The 20,544-nt window shown below is 36.5% G+C and overlaps 2 protein-coding genes across 5 annotated transcripts in view; one reads left to right on the top strand and one right to left on the bottom strand.

Annotated features, from left to right (window-relative positions):
- Positions 1-20,544, bottom strand: part of areg (amphiregulin) — a 63,617-nt gene that overhangs the window by 40,400 nt on the left and 2,673 nt on the right. For 2 of the 3 annotated variants that reach the window (XR_012406671.1, XM_068218210.2), the window contains exon 2: positions 16,768-16,882. The gene's annotated coding sequence lies outside the window, so the exon portion shown is untranslated. Of the gene's footprint in view, positions 1-508; positions 721-16,767; positions 16,883-20,544 lie in introns of those variants that run through there. The other variant, XM_073951915.1, reaches the window with a different exon arrangement.
- On the top strand, positions 19-19,384 carry ostf1 (osteoclast stimulating factor 1). 2 transcript variants are annotated; one of them, XR_012405829.1, is made up of 11 exons: positions 31-240; positions 8,435-8,481; positions 8,564-8,614; positions 8,758-8,821; positions 10,212-10,265; positions 10,347-10,454; positions 15,438-15,487; positions 15,644-15,722; positions 16,634-16,732; positions 16,828-17,291; positions 18,225-19,384. XR_012405829.1 is itself a non-coding variant. In NM_212857.2 (10 exon segments), coding segments are annotated over 10 exon segments (645 nt in total). In that variant the 5' UTR covers positions 19-206; the 3' UTR covers positions 16,887-17,291.

The following is a 20,544-nucleotide window of genomic DNA, read 5'->3' as shown; positions in this document are numbered from 1 at the left end:
AATTTCAGCCGATCTGACATGCGCATGCGCAGATTAACTTTTCCGCATTGGGTTCGTTTACGCTTCCTCATTGACAGCGCCTAAAGGAAGAAAGCAGCGATCCACTGTTTCATTTGCGCTCTTAACCGTTTTAAACAGCTTATACGTGATATAGAAATCTTTAATAACCCAGAAAGCGTCTTTAAAAGTCTCGGAAAGTTCCTGAAATGTCAAAGCCTCCCCCCAAACCAGCTAAACCAGGTAAGGTGCTCATGGAGGACAAGCCTCGGCGAACATACTAAAGTTTCATTGAGTATTCAAATTGTTTAGCGTTGTTCTTTATGTGCTAGCTAATAAAAAACACGCTGAAATGTATATGAATGCATGCTATTCTGTGTTGCTGAACTTTCTCCGGCGGGTGGAGTTTGGCGTTTCTCCAGTGCAACTTTTTACGCGCTTTTACGCATTTAACGTACGCAAAATCAACACGTCTTTGCATTGACAGTCCAAATAAAGTGAAACGACTTACTTCTGATTACTCGATTGAGTTTGGAGAGGGGAAAAACACTCATTCATCAATTGGCTGTAATTCAAATTCCAGTAAGCAACCTATATAGACTGCACGTTTAGTCATCGTGTTTTAATCGGGCATTAAATGTGCATGCGCAAAAAAAATGCCCCAAAATGTTGTCTAGACTCTAGATACTTAACATGTAGATAGCTAGTCGTTGTCTAACAGTGGGCAGTTACTTCCCCTTATGAACTGACTACTTCACTATGCTTAGTGTGCAAATTAAGTCATGACATTTGGACTGGTGATGTATGATTGAGGCAAAGTTGGTGTTGTACATTTACACAATCATTCATTGACAACTCGTGAGAGGGTCCCTACATTGTTCACCATGCCACTTTGAATATTCGGTCTGAAATAGCATGCAAATATGACTTCATGACAACATTAGCACTATTTAGTTGACTGTGTTGTACTTTGATAGTGTTTGGCTGCTAATATGACTTCCCTAATTAGAATTAGCAACGGATGCTTGTTTGAAAATACACAATTAATGAGAAAATCCAAATGTGCAAACATAAAACCAACTTTACCCTTATTGATGTATGCTGATGGCAGGCAGAGATAGGTGTTGTGGTTAGAGATTGTCTTTGATAGCGAATATTGTGTTTTTACAACATGTATACAAGGTTTAGTTTCAGTTTTAAACATCCAGTGATCATCCTTTTTTAAATATTTCTGCTTTTGACTTGATCAAAAATGAATCTTTAAACCTCAAACTAAAGTAAGATGCACTGAAAATTATATACTGAGTGATTGTGCCTATGTTGTGTGCTGTCAGGGGGCGAAACAAACTGATTTAATACACAAATGCCATTTTAAACATCCAATAATTACTTTAATTTGTATTTTTGTTACTAATTTTTTATGTCTATTTCTACCTTTGGATGCAATAAAAAAATTACTCTTTAGATTACAAAACTTAATATGCATTATGATTATTATTGTGTCATGATACCTTGAAAAATATTAATATTCGAGGCTATTTTTGATGCCGTGGGAAACAAAGTTAGCAACAATAAAGGTATGCAGATGAAGTAAAAAGGGGAAATAAATAACCATATAATGCTTATATGAGGGCATCACTGTGGCGCAGTGGGTAGCACAATCGCCTCACAGCAAGAAGGTCGCTGGTTCGAGCCTCAGCTGGGTCAGTTGGCATTTCTGTGTGGAGTTTGCATGTTCTCCCCGTGTTGGTGTGGGTTTTCTCCGGGTGCTCCGGTTTCCCTCATAGTCCAAAGGCATGTGCTATTGGTGAATTGGGTATGTGCTCAATTGTCAGTAGTGTATGTGTGTAAATGAGTGTGTATGGGTGTTTCCCAGTGATAGGTTGCAGCTGGAAGGGCATCCGCTACGTAAAACATATGCTGGATAAGTTGGCGGTTCATTCCGCTGTGGCAACCCCTGATTAATAAAGGGACTGAGCCGAAAAGAAAATGAATAAATGAATAATGCTTATATGAGGTACGTCAGCAGTTCTTAAGTCCAAAAGGCAGTAAATTACAAACTAAATTAGTGCAATCTCATTTTCTGATTAAAAGCAGTGTTAGAATCTTAATATTATTATTGATTATTCTTCTCCCTTCTGGTGAAAAGAGAGAGTGTTAGAGAGCAAAGCCAGTATTGATATTAACCAAAAGAAAGATACATTCATTAATTTTCTATTGGCTTAGTCTTTGATTTATCAGGGGTCGCCACAGCGGAATGAACCGCTAACTATTTTGGCATATGTTTTATGCAGCGGATGGCCATCCAGCTGAAACCCAGTACTGGGAAACAAAAGCAAGATAGTATAATTTTAAATATTTCAGAATTAATTTATAGATCGATATTTTTGATAACACTATTGTTATTATTATTTTCTATAATCATTATTATTTTTAATTATAATTATTATTAATATAAATGCCTTTATTTATTGCAAAGTAGTTTTAATGGTCTAAATGCATACACTAATTTTTAATAACAACAACAACAGCATTGATAATATTATTATTTTATTTTATATATGGTTGGGGCTGAAACTTATTGCAAAATGATTCGATTTAATTGTTTGCAAAAAATAAATCATAGTAATTTATGCTTTGTTTTAAAAAAAATGCATTTAACACATCACTTCCTGGCTACAGCATTTATGTAATTTGCTCGTTATATATATTTTAATTGGGCAATATGCAGCTTGTTTGAATTTTTTTGTAATTATATTATTAGGTGAAACATAAAAAATAAAAAAAACTTTCATTTTTTACATTCATAATATTGTGCAGCAGCTGCAAATTGAGCTGAATGAGATAACTTATTGCAGTATATAAATGTGAGGCTTTTATACACTTTTTACTGCTCTGTTAATTTCAGTCTTCATTAAAAATGGAGGTTATACAAACGGATATAAAAATAAAACAAGTCAGAAACATTCATTCATCAGAAAAGTCAGAAACATTGTAAATCTAAAAACATGTCAAAAATACACATGCAACTCACAAACTGTTGCATTTCAGTCACAGGATCTTCAATGAAAATGGAAAAAGCTTATCCGATTATTCGATCAATCACACTTGTTGATTAATCGATTATTAAAATAATTGATAGCTGCAGCCCTATATCGCTGCTTTAAAACTTTAATTCTGAAAGCACTTTGCATTTTAAAAGATACAAGGATAGAAGGAAAAGTTATCTAGAGCTTATACAAAATTATATAAAAATAAAACAAGTCAGAAGCATTGTAACTATTTAAACAGATCAAAAATGCATATACAACTCACAAACTCTGTTACATTTCAGTCACAAGATCTTCAACGAAAATGGAAAAAGCTTTCAAAAAAGTTTCAGCTGCTGCACATCTTGTATCTTCACACCATAGGCAACAAGGAGAGTGGGGCCATTCTTCATCAATGGAAACCTTAAGGCCACTGGATATTTGACATTGCTACATGATGATGTGTTTCCCTCTTTATGCACTGAAGCTGGCACTTTCCCTGAGTTTGTCCAGCAAGATGGTGCACCACCAAATTATGGCTGTCAGGTCCGAGCATTCCTAGATGAACAGTTTCCTGAAAAGTGGATTGGTTGTCGTGGGCCAGTTGAATGGCCCCCAAAATCTCCCGATCTGACCCCCTTATACTTTTATCTTTGGGGTCATCTGAAGCCAATTGTCTATGGTGTGAAGATACAAGATGTGCAGCACCTGAAACTACGGTCGGATACTGGAAGCCTGTGCTGGCATTTCTCATGCGGTGTTGCTATCAGTGTGTGAAGAGTGGGAGAAGAGGCTTGCATTGACAATTCAACACAATGGGCAGCACATTGAACACATTTTATAGCACACCGTTGTTTTTCTTGTGAAATTCCCAATAAGTTTGATGTGTCAAATGACCCTCTTCCTATTGAAAAAACAAAAGTTGGATCCAAGATGGCCGACTTAAAAATGGCCACCATGGTCACCACCCATCTTGAAAAGTTTGCCCCCTCACATATACTAATGTGCCACAAACAAGACGTTAATATGACCGACCATTATCATTTTATTAAGATGCATCTAAATAAATGGCCCACCCTCTATATTCGAGTCCTGATCAAGAGGTTACTTCGAATTCCGATCGAGTCAGAAAAAGCCCGATTTCCGATCACATGATCGGATCTGGACATCCCTAATCACAATGCAAGTGCACTCTTTCAAAGAACACAACATATTTTATTCTTAAGAATATTTCATTTAATTATAGTCATTTTAACAGTTTAATAATCAGGCATTGGATTCAGAATGTAAAAACGCATATACTAAATAAATAATAATAAATGTTTAAACAAACACAGGCAAACAAGGTGCAAGGTAAAAAGTAATAGAGGCTGCGATATCTGCTACCAAACCTATTTTCAGCTGTCAGACAGCCACTCGATGGCTATATACTAAAGTAATTGATAGTAAATACTATAGTATTATTTTAAACCATACTGACACCTCCAGTAGAGATAGAGATGTTGCACAGCTAAAAAGTTGCTAGGATTGGTTTTAATGTAAGGGCGAAGTATACTGCATCACCAAAAATGATTGAGGTCATGTCCATGTGTGTGATAAGTCATATGGACTATTGTGACAGGCCTATATGTGGAAGTCAAATGCACAGCACGCAAATTTGATGTTTGCAGAAATTAACATATCTGTGTAGAAGTGGACAAAGCCATAATATTTCCATTTCAGAAGTGATCTGTAGGAAGTTTGGAAGGAGTTGGTTGGATCCAGCATGGAAATACCTTTTAATAGCTGGCAGGAAATGCCCTTTGTTACACTTACAATGGTTTGTTTATTTATATGTTTTGGCCTCAGGGTTTGGGTTTCTCCAGCTATGAGGCTTACGCACATTTCTGGGTCATGTGGTTTGCCCTGTATTTAGCTTTGTGATATTATTTGGCAGTAGACATGCAGTACGATTATGTTTTGCATATGGATGGATGGACGGACAGATAAGAGCAAGAAGGGGAGTTCATGCAGATATGAAAATTCTGTTGTCATTTATTTATTTTCATTTTTTTGTGTGTGTGTTTCTGTTGAATGCAAAAGAAGATATTTTGAAGAATGTTGAAAATAGGAAGCCATTGACTTCCTATTTTCAAAACAAAAGCAGAAGATTTTGTTGAAATTTTGTTTTTTTCTTTCTTAATATTTAGCATGAATTTCAATGTATTATTTTTCTCTATTTTAAGATGCTTGGGGATGAAAATATTATTTCAATAAATATATCCATGTAATAAATCTGTTTTGTTTAAATGCACCAAAATATATGACCTATATTCACTGAGAAATTGATCAAAACACTAATTTTCAATATGGGGTGTAGGGATGCAAAGATTATAGATTTTGGTTGCACGCTTATAGTCTGAAGAACAATCACGGGTATCACGATTATTACACATTTCATTAATTTCAAAACAGTGCTAGTTTAGAAAAATCATATGAAAAGTCCTTATATTTAAAGTGTTATTTATTGCTGCTCAGTAACCAATTAATACAGCACAAAATAATATTAAAAACAAACAAACAATAGTCTATTTCTCTTTGGACTTAACAATAGGTGAAACAAGTTTGTGGCATTTAAACATTAGTAATGATTTACACTGAAAATAAATGACAGAACAATGAATGAATAAAATCAACAAACAAATGAATAAATAAAAATAATAATAAACAAAAAAACATATTAGCTAAGTAGTTCTCTTTTAAAGAGAATAAATGTAGTCAAAGGCTGCTGAATGTCTGTCTTAAAGACACTGTTGATCAACTACATTACACAAATGTTTGGCATTTTCCTTTTGTATTTTTTCTCTCTATGGTGTAGAAATGTGTATATTCCATTAGGCTTGGGCGGTGATACGGTATCATGGTATACAGCGGGATCTAAAAATAGCAACGGTTTCAATATCAATATATCGTTATAAAAAAAACACTGCACTTAAATAGGTGAAAAGTATTAAATATCCTGTATTTAATGCCTACAAATACGCTTGCGTGATTCTCATCACGGGACAGTGTGGAGGAGAGAGAGAGAGGGAGAGGTGGCGTGTCGTGTACCAGGTGACTTGCAATTTGGCAGTATTTCTGGTTTCGACTGAATTAGAAGAGAGACGTGGTAAATATGGACTAGAGGTCTGCATTAGAGCTGAAGATCTTTGCCCGAACCCGACGGGATCCGATGAGTTTGGGGTTGAATTCTATCATTTAGACGGGGTCGGGCTGGGCTTGGCTTTGCTTGCGCAGTAGGTAAATGAATAGTCGTGTGATGCATTTGTATGTACCTAGGCCTATTTAGAGTGCTGGAATGTTACGATGTTACAGAGGATGTATTTTATTTTATTTGATTTGAGCCGACCAGATTGCGTGCGTGCGAATGAGAGGAGTGTCCCGTGCAGAAGAAGACAAACAGGTGACTGCGAGCCTAAGTCGCATATACGGTATTGGTATTCAGTTTCTGAATGGTTTAGGCACAAGCCAACAGTTTGGTGACGCTGTCTGAGCCTTCATAATTTTTAAAAATATGCAGGGTAATACCGGATACCGAGGTAAAATAGGGAGGAGGTTTGACGGTATCAGAGTTTGGATACCGCCCAAGCCTACATTCCATTAGGGTTGTCTTGATACTGGAATTCGATACCAATCAAACATTGAAGCGTTTTAAAGTCACGTAAATCAGCTGGTTTGTCTATAAGCTAACATATGAGCGATCCGCTAAAGAATCACGCCTTTAAAATCCAGTGTGCCGGTATCTGTGGTTACACCAAAGAGCATAGAATCACCAAGTGGCGACACTGTTGTTGTTTGGGAAACAGCCACTAGGTGCCACTAGTGTCCATTTGTGTCCAGCGGTGGCCATTTTGGAATGAAAATTCCAATAGAACAGCAGCATATTACATGTCTGTAAAATAAACTATTAAAAGTGCTGATGATTGTGATAGTAAGTGTTTTATTGTCGTATTTCAGGCTGAATCTCAGCTTTAATGTGCTTTTTAAATAAATACATAAATAAATAAATAAATAAATAAACAAAAAACAAAGCAGCTGCTTGCCATTGTGACAGCAATGAGATACAATGGACAACCGATCGCTTTCACTCCAAAATGGTGCAATCACAGGGCTGCTGCTGGGTACTGCTGTTGCAATGGAATGTTCTATTAAGTGTCGCTTCTTGGTCATTCTAAGCTCTTTGGTTACACTCAGTAAACAGCGGTGAGTTTGGTGAAACAATGACCTTCACGGCCAATCACAGTCATTTCTGTTGAGCATGTGAACACAATGGCAAATCAGCGCTGTTTAAGATCCACACGCCCAAATGTTTGCGGGACATAGACGCTTTTAAACTTTTTGTACCGATTGATATCGAATTGCAGTATCGAGACAACCCTGTATTCCATACAAAATATGAAGCTGACTGGTCAGATCTTGTCACTTGACTCACGGTGTGCACGTGGCATTCTTTCAACTAGGAGTGCCTGGAAAGTGTGTGTGTTGCGTGCCTCTATTGGTAATAACGAACTTGTGCGCACAAAACACTGGATATGTGAACGGCCCTTCAGCATTTAATCCAGTGTGTGTGGGTATTGTGTACAAGCTTATAACTTTACACTCGTGCACAGCTGGCATAAATTTTAGTGGCAGCAGTTTTGTTCTGTGCAGAAATGCCTTTATGATTAATTAACCGTGACTAATTAAAGTACGGTTAATAGTGAAACCAGTTAATCGTTGCTTCCCTAATGGGGTGTACTCACTTATGTAGAGCACTGTATATGTTTTTCCTAATATGGAATGGGTTTTTTTCCAGCATAATTAAAATACATTAGTTTTTGGGTGAACTATCCCTTTACAGGTTTCAAACGGTCATGGAAAACCACGAAAAGTCATGGAATTTTGACATGACATTTTTCAGGCCTGGAAAAGTTTTGGAAAAACAATAAAACCCATGAAGATTTGGAAAAGTTGTGGAAATTTGTTTAACAAATATCTGTTTATTTGAATATAGGCTAGTCTTTGTCATTGGCCAATTCCATGGTCTTACATTATCAGTGCTGTGTAAGCAATATCTAAATAAATTTTACATAGACATAAATGTTAATTTAAACCAAGTAGATGGGGCTTTATTCTGCTGTGGCGAACCCTGATAAATCAGGGACTAATCCTAAAGAATGAACGACTAAAATACTAAATGAATAAATTAAATTTACTTTAAAGTGTTGGAAATGTCATGGAATTTTGGTAGTAAAAATGTGTATGAACCATGCCTTAACAGGTAGATTATTTCGTCTTTTATGACCAAAACACAGGTCACTGGGCCTGAAATGTGAATTAATTGCTTTAATCATCAGTCATGATCTGTTATTTATCTGTGTTTTAAACAGGTCAGGTCAAGGTGTACCGGGCTTTATTCACCTTTGACCCAAGGACGGTGAGTTCATCTTTTTTTCTGCTTGATTGAACATTGTTTGTTTCAGTTCGTCTGATTTGTGATTTGTTTTCCTCTTTTTCAGCCGGATGAACTGTACTTTGAGGAAGGTGATATTCTGTATATCTCAGATACGGTAAGTTTATGATCTGATACTTCATGAAGTTATGAAGTACTGTTACTTCCTCTTGTCATGATGGAGATAAACAGCATTATATTCATCAGAATTTGTAGCAGTGTTTGTGAATTTGTATTGACTGCTGGGTTTATTTTGTTTAGAGTGACAGTAACTGGTGGAAAGGGACATGCCGGGGAAGGACTGGTCTTATTCCTAGCAATTACGGTAAGAAAAGCAAACTACAGTAGTCAACTTTTAAAGTGGATCAAAACCTTTACATCAAAGTCGTCTTAAAACTATTTAACAACATCCATTCTGACCTTAGGAGACTTTTGAAAAACTTTTTTGATCCACATGAAATGTTGATTACAGTAGATCCTGCTAACCATCAACCCTTTAAACGTAATGCTTTAGTGAATGAGATGACTTTTGGGAAATGTAAGGGATAATTCACCTGAAAAATAAAAAGTTAATTTAGGGTCTATTCACTCCAGGAAAGTTTGTTAGTTCACTTGCTTTGGTCATGACCAAATTTTGAATTAGTTTATTTTTTCATTATTTGATGCGGTTCGCTTTCATACTGCCTAGAATGAACCAGAAATTGTAAACAAAACCACATTTGTGCTAAAGACAGCCATTTGTACGCTTATTTCATGCGGCCGCCATTTTACAAAGAAAAAGCAAGGCTGCAGTGGGAAGAAACCTGGAAGTATTGGATGCTGGGGTAAGCATCAGTAATATCATCCAGTTAAGTTTAATTTAAACAATTAAAAGCATATTGGGTATCAAACAACACCATAATCTCTTTAAAGTGCCATGAAATCCCTGTCTCAGCAGGATGTTTTCATGCCTCTAGTTTGGAAAAAGTCAGGAAAGTTGGTGTGTCCAGCTCTGTTTAGGTGGGAGTGTTGGGGGAGGGAAAGAGGTTAAGATTTTGCATAAAAATGGGAGTTTCTGTTTGGGCACGTGCGGATTTTCACAGAGGCAAAACAAACACACAGACGCAGGAGAGAAAGACAGTGACTGAGTTTACATGGACATCAGTAGTCAAATTATTTGCCAAATAATTAATTTGTTGACTTTAACTGCAGTTTGGCACTTTCACTTTCATTCAGGAACATTTCATGCATGCCCTTCGTAACAAACGTGATATGGGATGCGAGTAAGAACTGCTGGAAGAGTGTAGCTTTGATGGAATGTTTGATACCACACGTCAAATGAGAGAAGAAAAAAATAATCTGCATTTCCCGGTAACTTAAATGTACTCGGTAACATATCGTCAGAAAGCTGTGTGTAAACTGTAACTATCAAACTAATGTGACGTCACGTTGTACTCGCCGGTACAGACATCCAGCCCTGTGCAGAGACTATCTAAGGGGCATGTGCAGGATAAAATTTCTGAAGAGCGGGGGCAATTCAGATCATTTTCGTAGGGCGCTTTGTATCCAATACTAGAAATGGCATGTGCACTGCACAGGTTGAGCCCTATGTGTGCACATGCCTGCAGACATCCACTCTCCACACTGCAAAGATCTATTCGCCGTGATGTAAAAATGTATTGCTGTGATTTATTATATGCAGTTTTTTTTTTATTCTCATCTTGATCATTTCTCAGTGGCTGAACAGGCAGAGTCCATAGATAACCCCATGCATGAAGCAGCCAAACGAGGTACACACATACAGACCCGGCTAGCAGTATGTTTGTTTGTTAAAGTGGTGAAATAATCGTCTGTTTTGTGTGGGAATGCAGGAAATCTGAGCTGGCTCAGAGAGTGCTTGGATAATAAAGTTGGCATCAACGGACTGGACAAAGCAGGGAACACCTCTCTCTACTGGGCTTGCCATGGAGGACATAAAGGTAGTCGAAACACAAACTGGTTGAAATACATGCTTTGACTATATTCAGACACAGGGGGCTTGGTGGTTATTCATTCGTTAATTTTCCTTCGGCTAAGTCCCTATATTCATCAGGGGTCACCACAGCGGAATGAACCTCCAATTATCCAGCATATGTTTTACACCTCTAATTATCCAGCATATGTTTTACACAGCAGATGCCATTCCTGCTGCAACCCCGTACTGGGAAACACTCTTTTACACTATTACATTCACACTCCTACACTACGGCCAATTTAGCGTATTTAGTTCACCTATAGCGCATGTGTTTGGACTGTGGGGGAAACCGGAGCACCCGAAGGAAACCCACTCCAACACGGGAAGAACATACAAACTCCACACAGAAATGACAACTGACCCAGCCAGGACTCGAGCCAGCGACCTTCTTGCTGTGAGGTGACAGTGCTAGCCACTGAGCCACCGTGCCACCTCAATTGGCAACTAACCAAAGTCAATTTTCATGTGCATTTTGTCACCAAAGCCAGAGCTAATAAAGCTAATGTATTAAAGCTTCTATTCCAGCATGTGTGTACAGATGAAGCAGCGTTTACTACACCAGCGGTTCCCAACAGGTCCACATGGGGGCCTCAGTGAGCTTTGCGGGGGACCGCGTCATATTTAAAAAAAATACTTAGCAGTGGACAATAGTATTATTGAAATTAATATACAAACTGAATAAATATATATTTACACTAGTGGTGAGCCGTTAATGCGAGATTCTTATCATGTGATAAAAAATAATTGCCGTTAATCTATTTTCAAAGTTGGGTTGGGAGCTGGGTCTATTCTACGCAAGCTATGATGACTTTCACCTTGACATATTAGCGCGGATGGATGTATACCTGACCGGTGAGCCATCTGACAAAAGAGTGCCCTTCTGAATCAAATCAGCAGGATGCCTGAACATTTCATTCATCTGCCATGACAAACTGGGGTTTTAGACACTAATAAGGAGTAGGTACTGGTGATTGTAATGGAATTTAATAGCATACGCCAAATGGATAGAAAAAAAACTTCCGCATTTCGCAATGTGTGTGTGTGTGTGCGTGCGCGGTCCTTTACTGACAGCCGCGTGTGGATCTTGACGGAAAATATGGCGAAAGGTGCTAAAGACAGCGGTGTTTACTTCAATAATGCCACTTATGATATATAAGTACATAAGCATACTCTACGTCTTAATTCCATTTCTGTTTAGTTCAGTTATGACTTTAGTCGGATTAAGGAGATAAAAAAAAAACAACAACAATTCGCTGTTTCAATGAATGAATGAATGAATGAATGAACCGCCAACTATCCTGGCATATGTTTTATGCCCTACCAGCTGCAAAATTCATCTTTAAGTGAATAAACAGTTAGTAAATATAAGTACATCTTATTGAATGGGGCGACACATTGGTGCAGAAGGTAGTGCTGTTGCCTCAAAGCAAGAAGGTTCGAGCCTCGGCTGGGTCCGTTGGCATTTCTGTGTGGAGTTTGCATGTTCTCCCTGTGTTCGCGTGGGTTTCCTCCGGCTGCTCTGGTTTCCCCCACAGTCCAAAGACATGTGGTACAGGTGAATTGGGTAGGCCAAATTGTCCGTAGTGTATGAGTGTGTGTGTGTGAATGTTTCACAGAGATGGGTTATGGTTGGAAGGGCATCCACTGCGTAAAAACGTGCTGGATAAGTTGGCGGTTCATTCCGCTGTGGTGACCCTGTGTTAATAAAGGGACTAAGCCGAAAAGAAAATTAATGAATCTTATTAAACATAATTAATTTTCATCACCGTCTTGTCAGAGTAGAACAGTTTCACAAGCAGTTCGTGATGCGGAAACCGGAGATGAGCCTCTGGTCTAATGCACCACCTGGCTTGAGAAACCCATTCTCGCAGACTTTTTATTTGGGTAGCACACAAATTCTAAATGAGCCATTCAAATTCAATTCAAATGAGCCATTTTAATCTAAATTAATCTAGATTAAAAAAAATCTATGGCCACCTAAATAATAATGTTTGTTTGAAAACTATTTTTTTTTGTCATCATTACTGCAAACTTACATAAGCGAATATATCATTAAATGTGGAGGGGGGCCAATATTTTCTGGGGAAAAAGGGGGTCTCGGGCAAAAAAAGGTTGGGAACCACTGTACTACACGGGGCCATAGTTCACTGAAGAATCGGTTTTAAAATTAATTTAATCAATTGCTAATAACAGCTGTTTGCGCTGCTTTATGTTTTAGTCACACTGAATCAATGAAAGCAATTAATTCTATTTATTCAGCAACCGCTGTAGGCATTTCCTGGGTTTCTCCGTGGGTATTTGGAGGGGTTTGTGGGTTTCCTTGACAGCAAAAGATTTAAGGCTGTTCACACCATGCTTTCCTGACCAGATGTGCGTGATCATCACAGTTTTGCTCAATACATTTCTGGGCCCACTCACACTAAGCTATCCGAACTGTGCCTGGGTGCGTTTCCTAGTTTGTCTGTTAAATGTGAGTGCTGCGAATCGTGCACAGTCGTGGTTCAGTTGGCCGGGCAAGAGTGTGGTTCAGTTGGGCTTTGTTGCGTATGCTTGTAATGTGAGTGCAAAGTGCGCCTGAGCCGGAAAATAAAGACGCGACATCACTTTAAAGGGACTGTTTCATATAAATTTATTAATCATTCTTACCGTTTAATAAACACGAACTGTCATAGTTTATTAAAGATGCAAACCTGCTAATACGTGCAGCATGAGGACTTTTATGATAATTGTAGATCTGTTCAGCAAAATATTTGACTGTCACTGCATCACAAACGACTAAAAACAATACAAAGTGATATAACTAAAGCAATGTCCACTGCGCTGAGTGAGAGCACTTCTCTTCCTGTCTCTTCCTGACCAGTCATATCATCGATGATGTAATCGTGCTCCTGCTCAGAATTTAAAAAATGCAGTGAGTGCAGGCCGTCAAGGGGAGTGGGAACAAGTGCGCTTCGGCATGGTTCAAATCAACTGTGCCTAGTGTGAGTACGCCCTCATAAGCCAAGCCAACACAATCTCACGGCAATTCGTAACTTTTTGATTTGGTGGCTAATTCGTATGAATTTGTACGATCTAATTTGTACAGTTAAGTACGATTTGCTCATCCCCCAATGACGGTTGGGGTTAGGTGCCACGCCTCCTTTTTAAAATCGTACAATTTTGTACGACTGAACTCGTACGAATTAGCCACTAAACTGGCAAAACGTAACATACTTACTTTTTCTCGTGAGATCAGGCTGGCCAAGCCAAAACATCAAGTCATCCAAAACTGCTTGTCAAGTTTGCGATCAAATTTCATATTTGCTATCACCAATGAGTTGACAAATGTCTCAAAAATGTCTCGAAAGAAATGAATTCACGATATCAAACTCCTTTGGATGTCTCTGGAGGACGCGATCAGCTGTCATCCTGTCTATCAAACTATGTAACTACTGTAACAATCAATAGCCTGCGTGCTACACAGTATCATCCTCAAAATAATGCTGCATCCAGTCATTAGCCCCTTTCACACAGTGACACCGGTAAATATCCGGAGAATTTCCGGAACGACTTTACCGGTATATTCAAAAAAGCAATGTTCACACAGGCGAGGACGTTACGGAATTTTTCTGGAAAAGAGCATTCACACATCCATCGCAAAATGCCGGTAAATTTTGACATCATTAACCAGAAATGACCTCTAAACGGCTGCGCTTGTGTTTGTAAACATTTGACTTCATTACAAACTCTTTGGATGGATCAGTATTGTGAACAACTCCAATGAAAACATAGAGAAACACATTCGCATGTCGAGATGTTTATGATATGTGTGTGTGCTGGCGCTATAGGCACTCACGGGCACAAGCAAAGCTTAAAGGTAAACAAACAACTGATTATCATAAACATTTTATCAATAATTATTTACACAGTTGGCATTAAGAAGGAACATAGAAACGTTATCTGACTAACATCTAGCAGCTAAAGGTGTCTGGGAAAAATATTCAAAAGGCTTTTATTCTCATAAACCGCGTGCACGTGAATGCGTCTGACTGTTCTGATTGGCTAAAGCAGACGTCTCACGTCAGCACGTTCTAGACGTGTACGCGCTCTTTCCGGCTATCTTCCTTCTGCATTCACACAGCGCAGCATTCCGGCAAATTACCGGTAATGTTACAACTTCTCTTTCCGGAAAATACGAAGAACGAATTCACCGGTATTTTCAAAAAGGGCCTGTTCACACATACAACGGAAAGGTCTGTATGTGTGAAAGGGGCTATTCTGTAATTGTGAATTAATTCCCAACTTATTTTTGATGACATATGTTCTCCCAAAACGACAGCAGCCTCTTTGCGTACATGTTTATGGATGTTCGCGTGTTCATGCCGTTACCCTCGTGTGATTTGCATTTGAATGGCAGAGGCGAGGACTCACTTAATGCGGTCACACAGGAAAGAGTATCTCATGTTTGTTTCATACAGATTACAAAACCAGAGAACATTTGTTTTACAGATGTAAAGATTTCAAGCTTTATGTAGATATATTTCTGATATGTGTGAGGCAAGCATTGTAAAGCATTGATATACAATATATCTACAATTATAATTGTGCATGAAATGTTCTATATAAATAATAATAAACCTGCCTTGCGTTGAAATTCAGCTCTTTTTTCTCCCTCTCTTCACCCTGGCGTGTTTGTCTATGAAGCTGCAGAAACTGTCATAAAAGCACAACTCTGGAGAATCATCAGTTTATAGTGATCAAAGATTGGCTTCTTTACTAGAAAGCATGGCTTTATTCTCTAGAGCGGCCATGTTGAGCGTTGCATTTTCCCTATTCAAAACTATACGAGAGAAACATCTTGGGTTTTCTCTACTCTTTGGCTTTAAGGCTGTTCTGGCCAATAATGGCACAAACAAATAAACATGAAGAAGAAAAGCAATGAAATGTTTAAACTACCCTGTTTTCTTAGATGTGGTGGAGATTTTGCTGAGTCAGCCGAACTGTGAGCTCAATCAGCAGGTCAGTGCGATTTATTTCTGTTGTTTTTTGTGGTTTATTTCAAGTTGTTAATGTGCACAATGAGATCAGTGACAAAGTGATCACTGAGCCAATGCTGTATGTACTTTATATATAGGACTTGATGCATGTTAAATGATGTATTCATTTCCACAACAGAATAAATTGGGAGATACGCCTCTACATGCAGCTGCCTGGAAGGGTTATTCAGATATAGTTGAGATGTTGCTTAATAAAAGTGAGTGCATTATTCATTTTTTTTTATTTATTGATTTATTTTTAGCTTTATAAAAGTTTTATCTACAGTATGTGATACTAGGTTGGGGTAAGATGTCCTAAACAACTGCATTTTCATCTCAAACTAACAAGATGGCTTACTTTCATTTGTGGTGTAATAACCATATACAATAAATTAATTAAAATATTTAGCATTTTTCCTAAAGTTTCCTAAAGCATTTGCATTACTCACTCGAAGAATTTAACTAATATTAATGTAAAACTAATACTGTAACCAAATAATTCTTACTTTTTAACCTTGCTAAGTGTTCACTATGGAAGGTAAATCCTGCCAATTTTAAATAAATCAAATAAATTTTGGAAATTAAAATGAAAGTTAGATTAACAATTTCATTCTAAAACATTGTTCGCAAAATTTCTGCCAAAATTTAAAACGAAATAAAATTATTTAATTTTCATTTTGACAACACATTGTCCCTGTCAAATTGATAATTAAAATAAAGTTGCCAATTTAACATTTCATTTTCACTGATTTTTCGCGTCAAGACTGCCAAAATTAAAATAAAAAGCCAAACTGAAAAATAAAATGCAAACACAATTTTTACAAAGTGTGTTATTAATGTTCACGCTATAATAGTGACAAAATTCAAATTAAAATGTAAAAATTTAAAATTGGCAGGATTTACCTTTACCATTTATTTATTCCAAAAGAGGAATAGAGCTTAAATTTAGCTAATAAACTTTTTCAAAAAATTAAAAAATATATTAAAATGATGCAACGCAGACCTACTGTAAGACGAGCAGAACAAATGTGTATGAAAAAAACATTTGCAAAAACATAATACGCAGCCGTTTGTGATTTTATTTTATTTTTTATCTTTAATATTTCATATCATGTCTGTGTGTTTACAGATGCAAGGACAGATGTGGTAAACAATGAGAAGAAGACGGCTCTGGATATGGCCACCAACGCACAGTGCGCCTCTCTGCTGAAGAGGAAGCTGGGAGGAGGTGAGTCATAAGGCGTCTCCTTTCAGTTACAGTACCTCAATCACATGTCACTTCCTGTAGTCACCCATTTAACCGTCCTTCTGTCCCGTCTCCAGTCATTCTGCGCACCCACAGTAACGCCGAGGAGTATCTCGATGATGAAGACTCCGACTAAGAGAAGAGCAGCACTAATGAAGACCATTCATTCCAACACAACCATCACAACATGTGTTATACAGTTGTCAACATTTAAAGTGGATCCTCAACTTTGGTCAAAGTTGTTTTAAAACTATTAAATAACACCCAACTTCAGATGCTGCCTACTGTATAGAGTGCCTATAGAAAACTAGCATACCCTCCTCCCTTTAAAATAAGTACTTTAGATTTTAGTCACACAGCCTGAAATCACATTCCAAATAACTTTTTACAGCCTTTAAAATAGTTTTTTGGTAACACTTAAAAAAAAAAGGTCCATTACTAAATGTATTTACTTACATGAACAAACAATTTAGTAAAACATTCATTATGGTACTTATTCATCTTTGTTAATGTTATTTAAGTTAAATTATCAACTGCATTCATTAATTAGAATGGATTTTAATCTTGCATTAGATAATGTTGAACTATGATTATTAAATGCTTTTTAAGATTATTCATTCTTGGTTAATGTTAGTAAATACATTAACTAACGGACCCTTGTTCTTAAGTGTTACCATATTTTTTGTAGCCTTCTAACCTGTGCCTTTCTACAACTTTATCCTGAAGGTCTTTTTAAAAAGCAGGGTGTCATAGAGTAGTTACAGATTTTCAAAGGGTATGATGATGTTATAAAGGCACTGTATATAGATCCGATTTAGATGCATATATAGATGAGATTTAGATTCATGAACATTTATGTTCATGTATTTAGATCAGATATATATTAATGTATTTAGATCATATATATATATATATATATATATATATATATATATATATATATATATATATATATATATATATATGCATGCATGCATATAAACCTGATCTCTATACATGTATGCATATAATCATGATCTCTCTCTCTCTCTCTCTCTCTCTCTCTCTCTCTCTCTCTCTCTCTCTCTCTCTCTCTCTCTCTCTCTCTCTCTCTCTCTCTCTCTCTCTCTCTCTCTCTCTCTCTCTCTCTCTCTCTCTCTCTCTCTCTCTCTATATATATATATATATATATATATATATATATATATATATATATATATATATATATATAATTTTTGAGAGAGAGAGAGATCAGATTTGTATGCATATATAGATCACATTTATATTCATGTATATAGATCAGATTAATATCTATATATAAAAAGATCATGATTTTATGCATGTATAGATCGGATTTATATGCATCTATAGATAGGATTTATATGCAAGAAACGGTAACACTCTACAGTATGGGACACATAGTCAAATGTATTTACTAACACCAACAAATAAAATGTACAATGTTTATTTACCACAGTTCAACATTTACTAATACATTATTAAAATCCAAAGTTGTGCTTGTTAATAATGGAGTAAAACTAGTGTTTTCTTGTCATTGGAACATGTGGGAAGTTCAACAAAAATTTTAATTACACAGTTTACAATGACAATTAGCGAGTTAAGAAGAACTAGCAATGAACAGCTGTAATTTTCATTTAATTAGCGTTAACAAACATGAATAAATACTGTAATAAATGTATTGTTCGCTGTGTATTCATGTTAGTAAATACATTAACTACTTGTCCTCTATTGTAAATGTGACTCAAGAAACATTGCTTTCAAGAGGATGTGAAAGTCTGTTGGCGTTGTCTTGTGTGTCTTAACTTCATTCCTGTTTGTTTTTAAAAGTATTTGCATTATGGTCTGTTCTGTACATGTTTCGGATGGATTTTGTACTTCTACTTGCTGCTCCTCTCTGAACTGTATTTATTCTGATGTCTTTTTATTTTTTTTTTGGATTTTAAAGTGCCTTCTTTAATAGGGAGATCGTCCTAGAGTGCTGGGTCTTTTATTCCAATAACCTTTAGTCAGGGTGGCGCTGTGTTTTAATTTCTGATATTAAATAAAATTAGGCTGTGAGGCATAGAAATACGGTACATTTAGTGGGCTTTACGCTGTCGTTTAACTATATATAGCTTTTGTAGTTGATTAAATGTTACTCTAATTAAACTTTCAAAAGACAAGAACAGTATCAGATAGCATTACAGCGTCACATAACATACAAATGCTACAGAGTGCATAAAACAGAAAGTAAAAATTAAAAAAAATTAAATATATATGGCAAATGAAATAATCAGCTTGTTTTAAAGCATTTTTTGTTCAATAAGAATTAAATAAGAACTAAAATAAATCATTTGATGTGTTTTTAAACCTTCATTGAGTGCCGTTGTAATAATTGTCTATTCCTCACAGCCTTGTTTTCATCCACATTCAATTCCAAATGACTTCCAACCCGATTAAGGACTAGTTTTAAGCGTGTGTATGTGGGGAAGAGTGTGCATTTTACATTTTTAATTTGTGTGTGTGTGTGTGTGTGAGTGAATGTACGGTTGTGCTTTATGATAAAGCTGCATGTAAATCTGAAAGTCACAACTATGCAAATAAATCAGTGGCCTTAGCTTGATGTGCAAGACTCAAGTGTGAAGCTTGGACATATTGGTGTGTGTAGTGTCCTTTTATCATGTGTGAATTTGTTTATGTTTAGACACTTCTAAAAAAAGACAGTAGTTTGGCAGTATATCCTGCAATTCTATCATGCATTATAATCAGTGTGCAAATTAAACATTGATCAGGAGGTCCAACTTTTTTGATAGTAGTTTGATAAAACATGCTTTAGTGAATCAAATTTAGAAATGTATTTAAATGACATCATATTAACTAATAAAATCTATACGTTTTGAGTGTTTTGAGGGATATTTAGTGACTACCCTCTTAAAAAAATCTAGTTTTATGGTTTATTTCTGGCAGCTGGGGTGCTGGAAAGAAACTAAAATAACGGCTGTTAAATTGCAGAAATTTACTGTAAAATAACAAGACGTTGAATTACAGAAATTTACCAGATATGTAAATTTAAGGAAATTACTGTAATTCAACCTCTGTTATTTTACCGTATATTTCTGTAATTTAATGGCCGTTATTTCACAGGTTCTTTCCAGTACGACTGTAAAACACATCCGTGATTTTAACAGTAAAGACTGTAAAAATGCTACAGTAAAAATCCGTAACCTGGTTAACAGTATGTTTCCTTAATATATATGGCGAATAACCATAAACTGACTTTCCCAGAATTCCCTGTATGGCACGTCACTTTTTATGCTTTTTGTTGACATTAATATTGATCTTTTTAGTTGTTTCCCCATCAGTTATGTACATTAGAGATTTATGTTACATCCGATGTTGATAAACAATGTTTATTTCATGACTTTAATGTTATGCACGTTACCATACTGGTGTTTAGTAGCTGTGTGAATGACACTGAGCACCTTCTATACACCGATGCTTGTGGGAAAAGTTGTTTGTGATGAGCATTAGTTCATTATGAAACTTTCTCATCACCACCTGCATATGGCTTTGTTTACGTGTCTATCTGTGTAACAAAAGATGTGTAGATATTGTTAATTCAAAATACAGACATTACTAGGGCCAGACGGAATCTGCGGACGTTTTTTGCTATTTCTGCTGAGAATTTTGGTAAAAATCTGCGGATTTCTGCAGAATTATTTTGGGAGTATCCAGCGGAGTATCATAACTTACATTTTAATATATTAAATAAAAAGTAATAAATTACTGAATAAAAACTGAATAAATTCCGATTT

Source organism: Danio rerio, chromosome 5, assembly GCF_049306965.1.
Source record: "Danio rerio strain Tuebingen ecotype United States chromosome 5, GRCz12tu, whole genome shotgun sequence".
Lineage (NCBI taxonomy): Eukaryota > Metazoa > Chordata > Actinopteri > Cypriniformes > Danionidae > Danio > Danio rerio.
The sequence above is the reverse complement of the archived record's forward strand: the minus strand, read 5'-3'. Positions and strand labels throughout refer to the sequence as shown.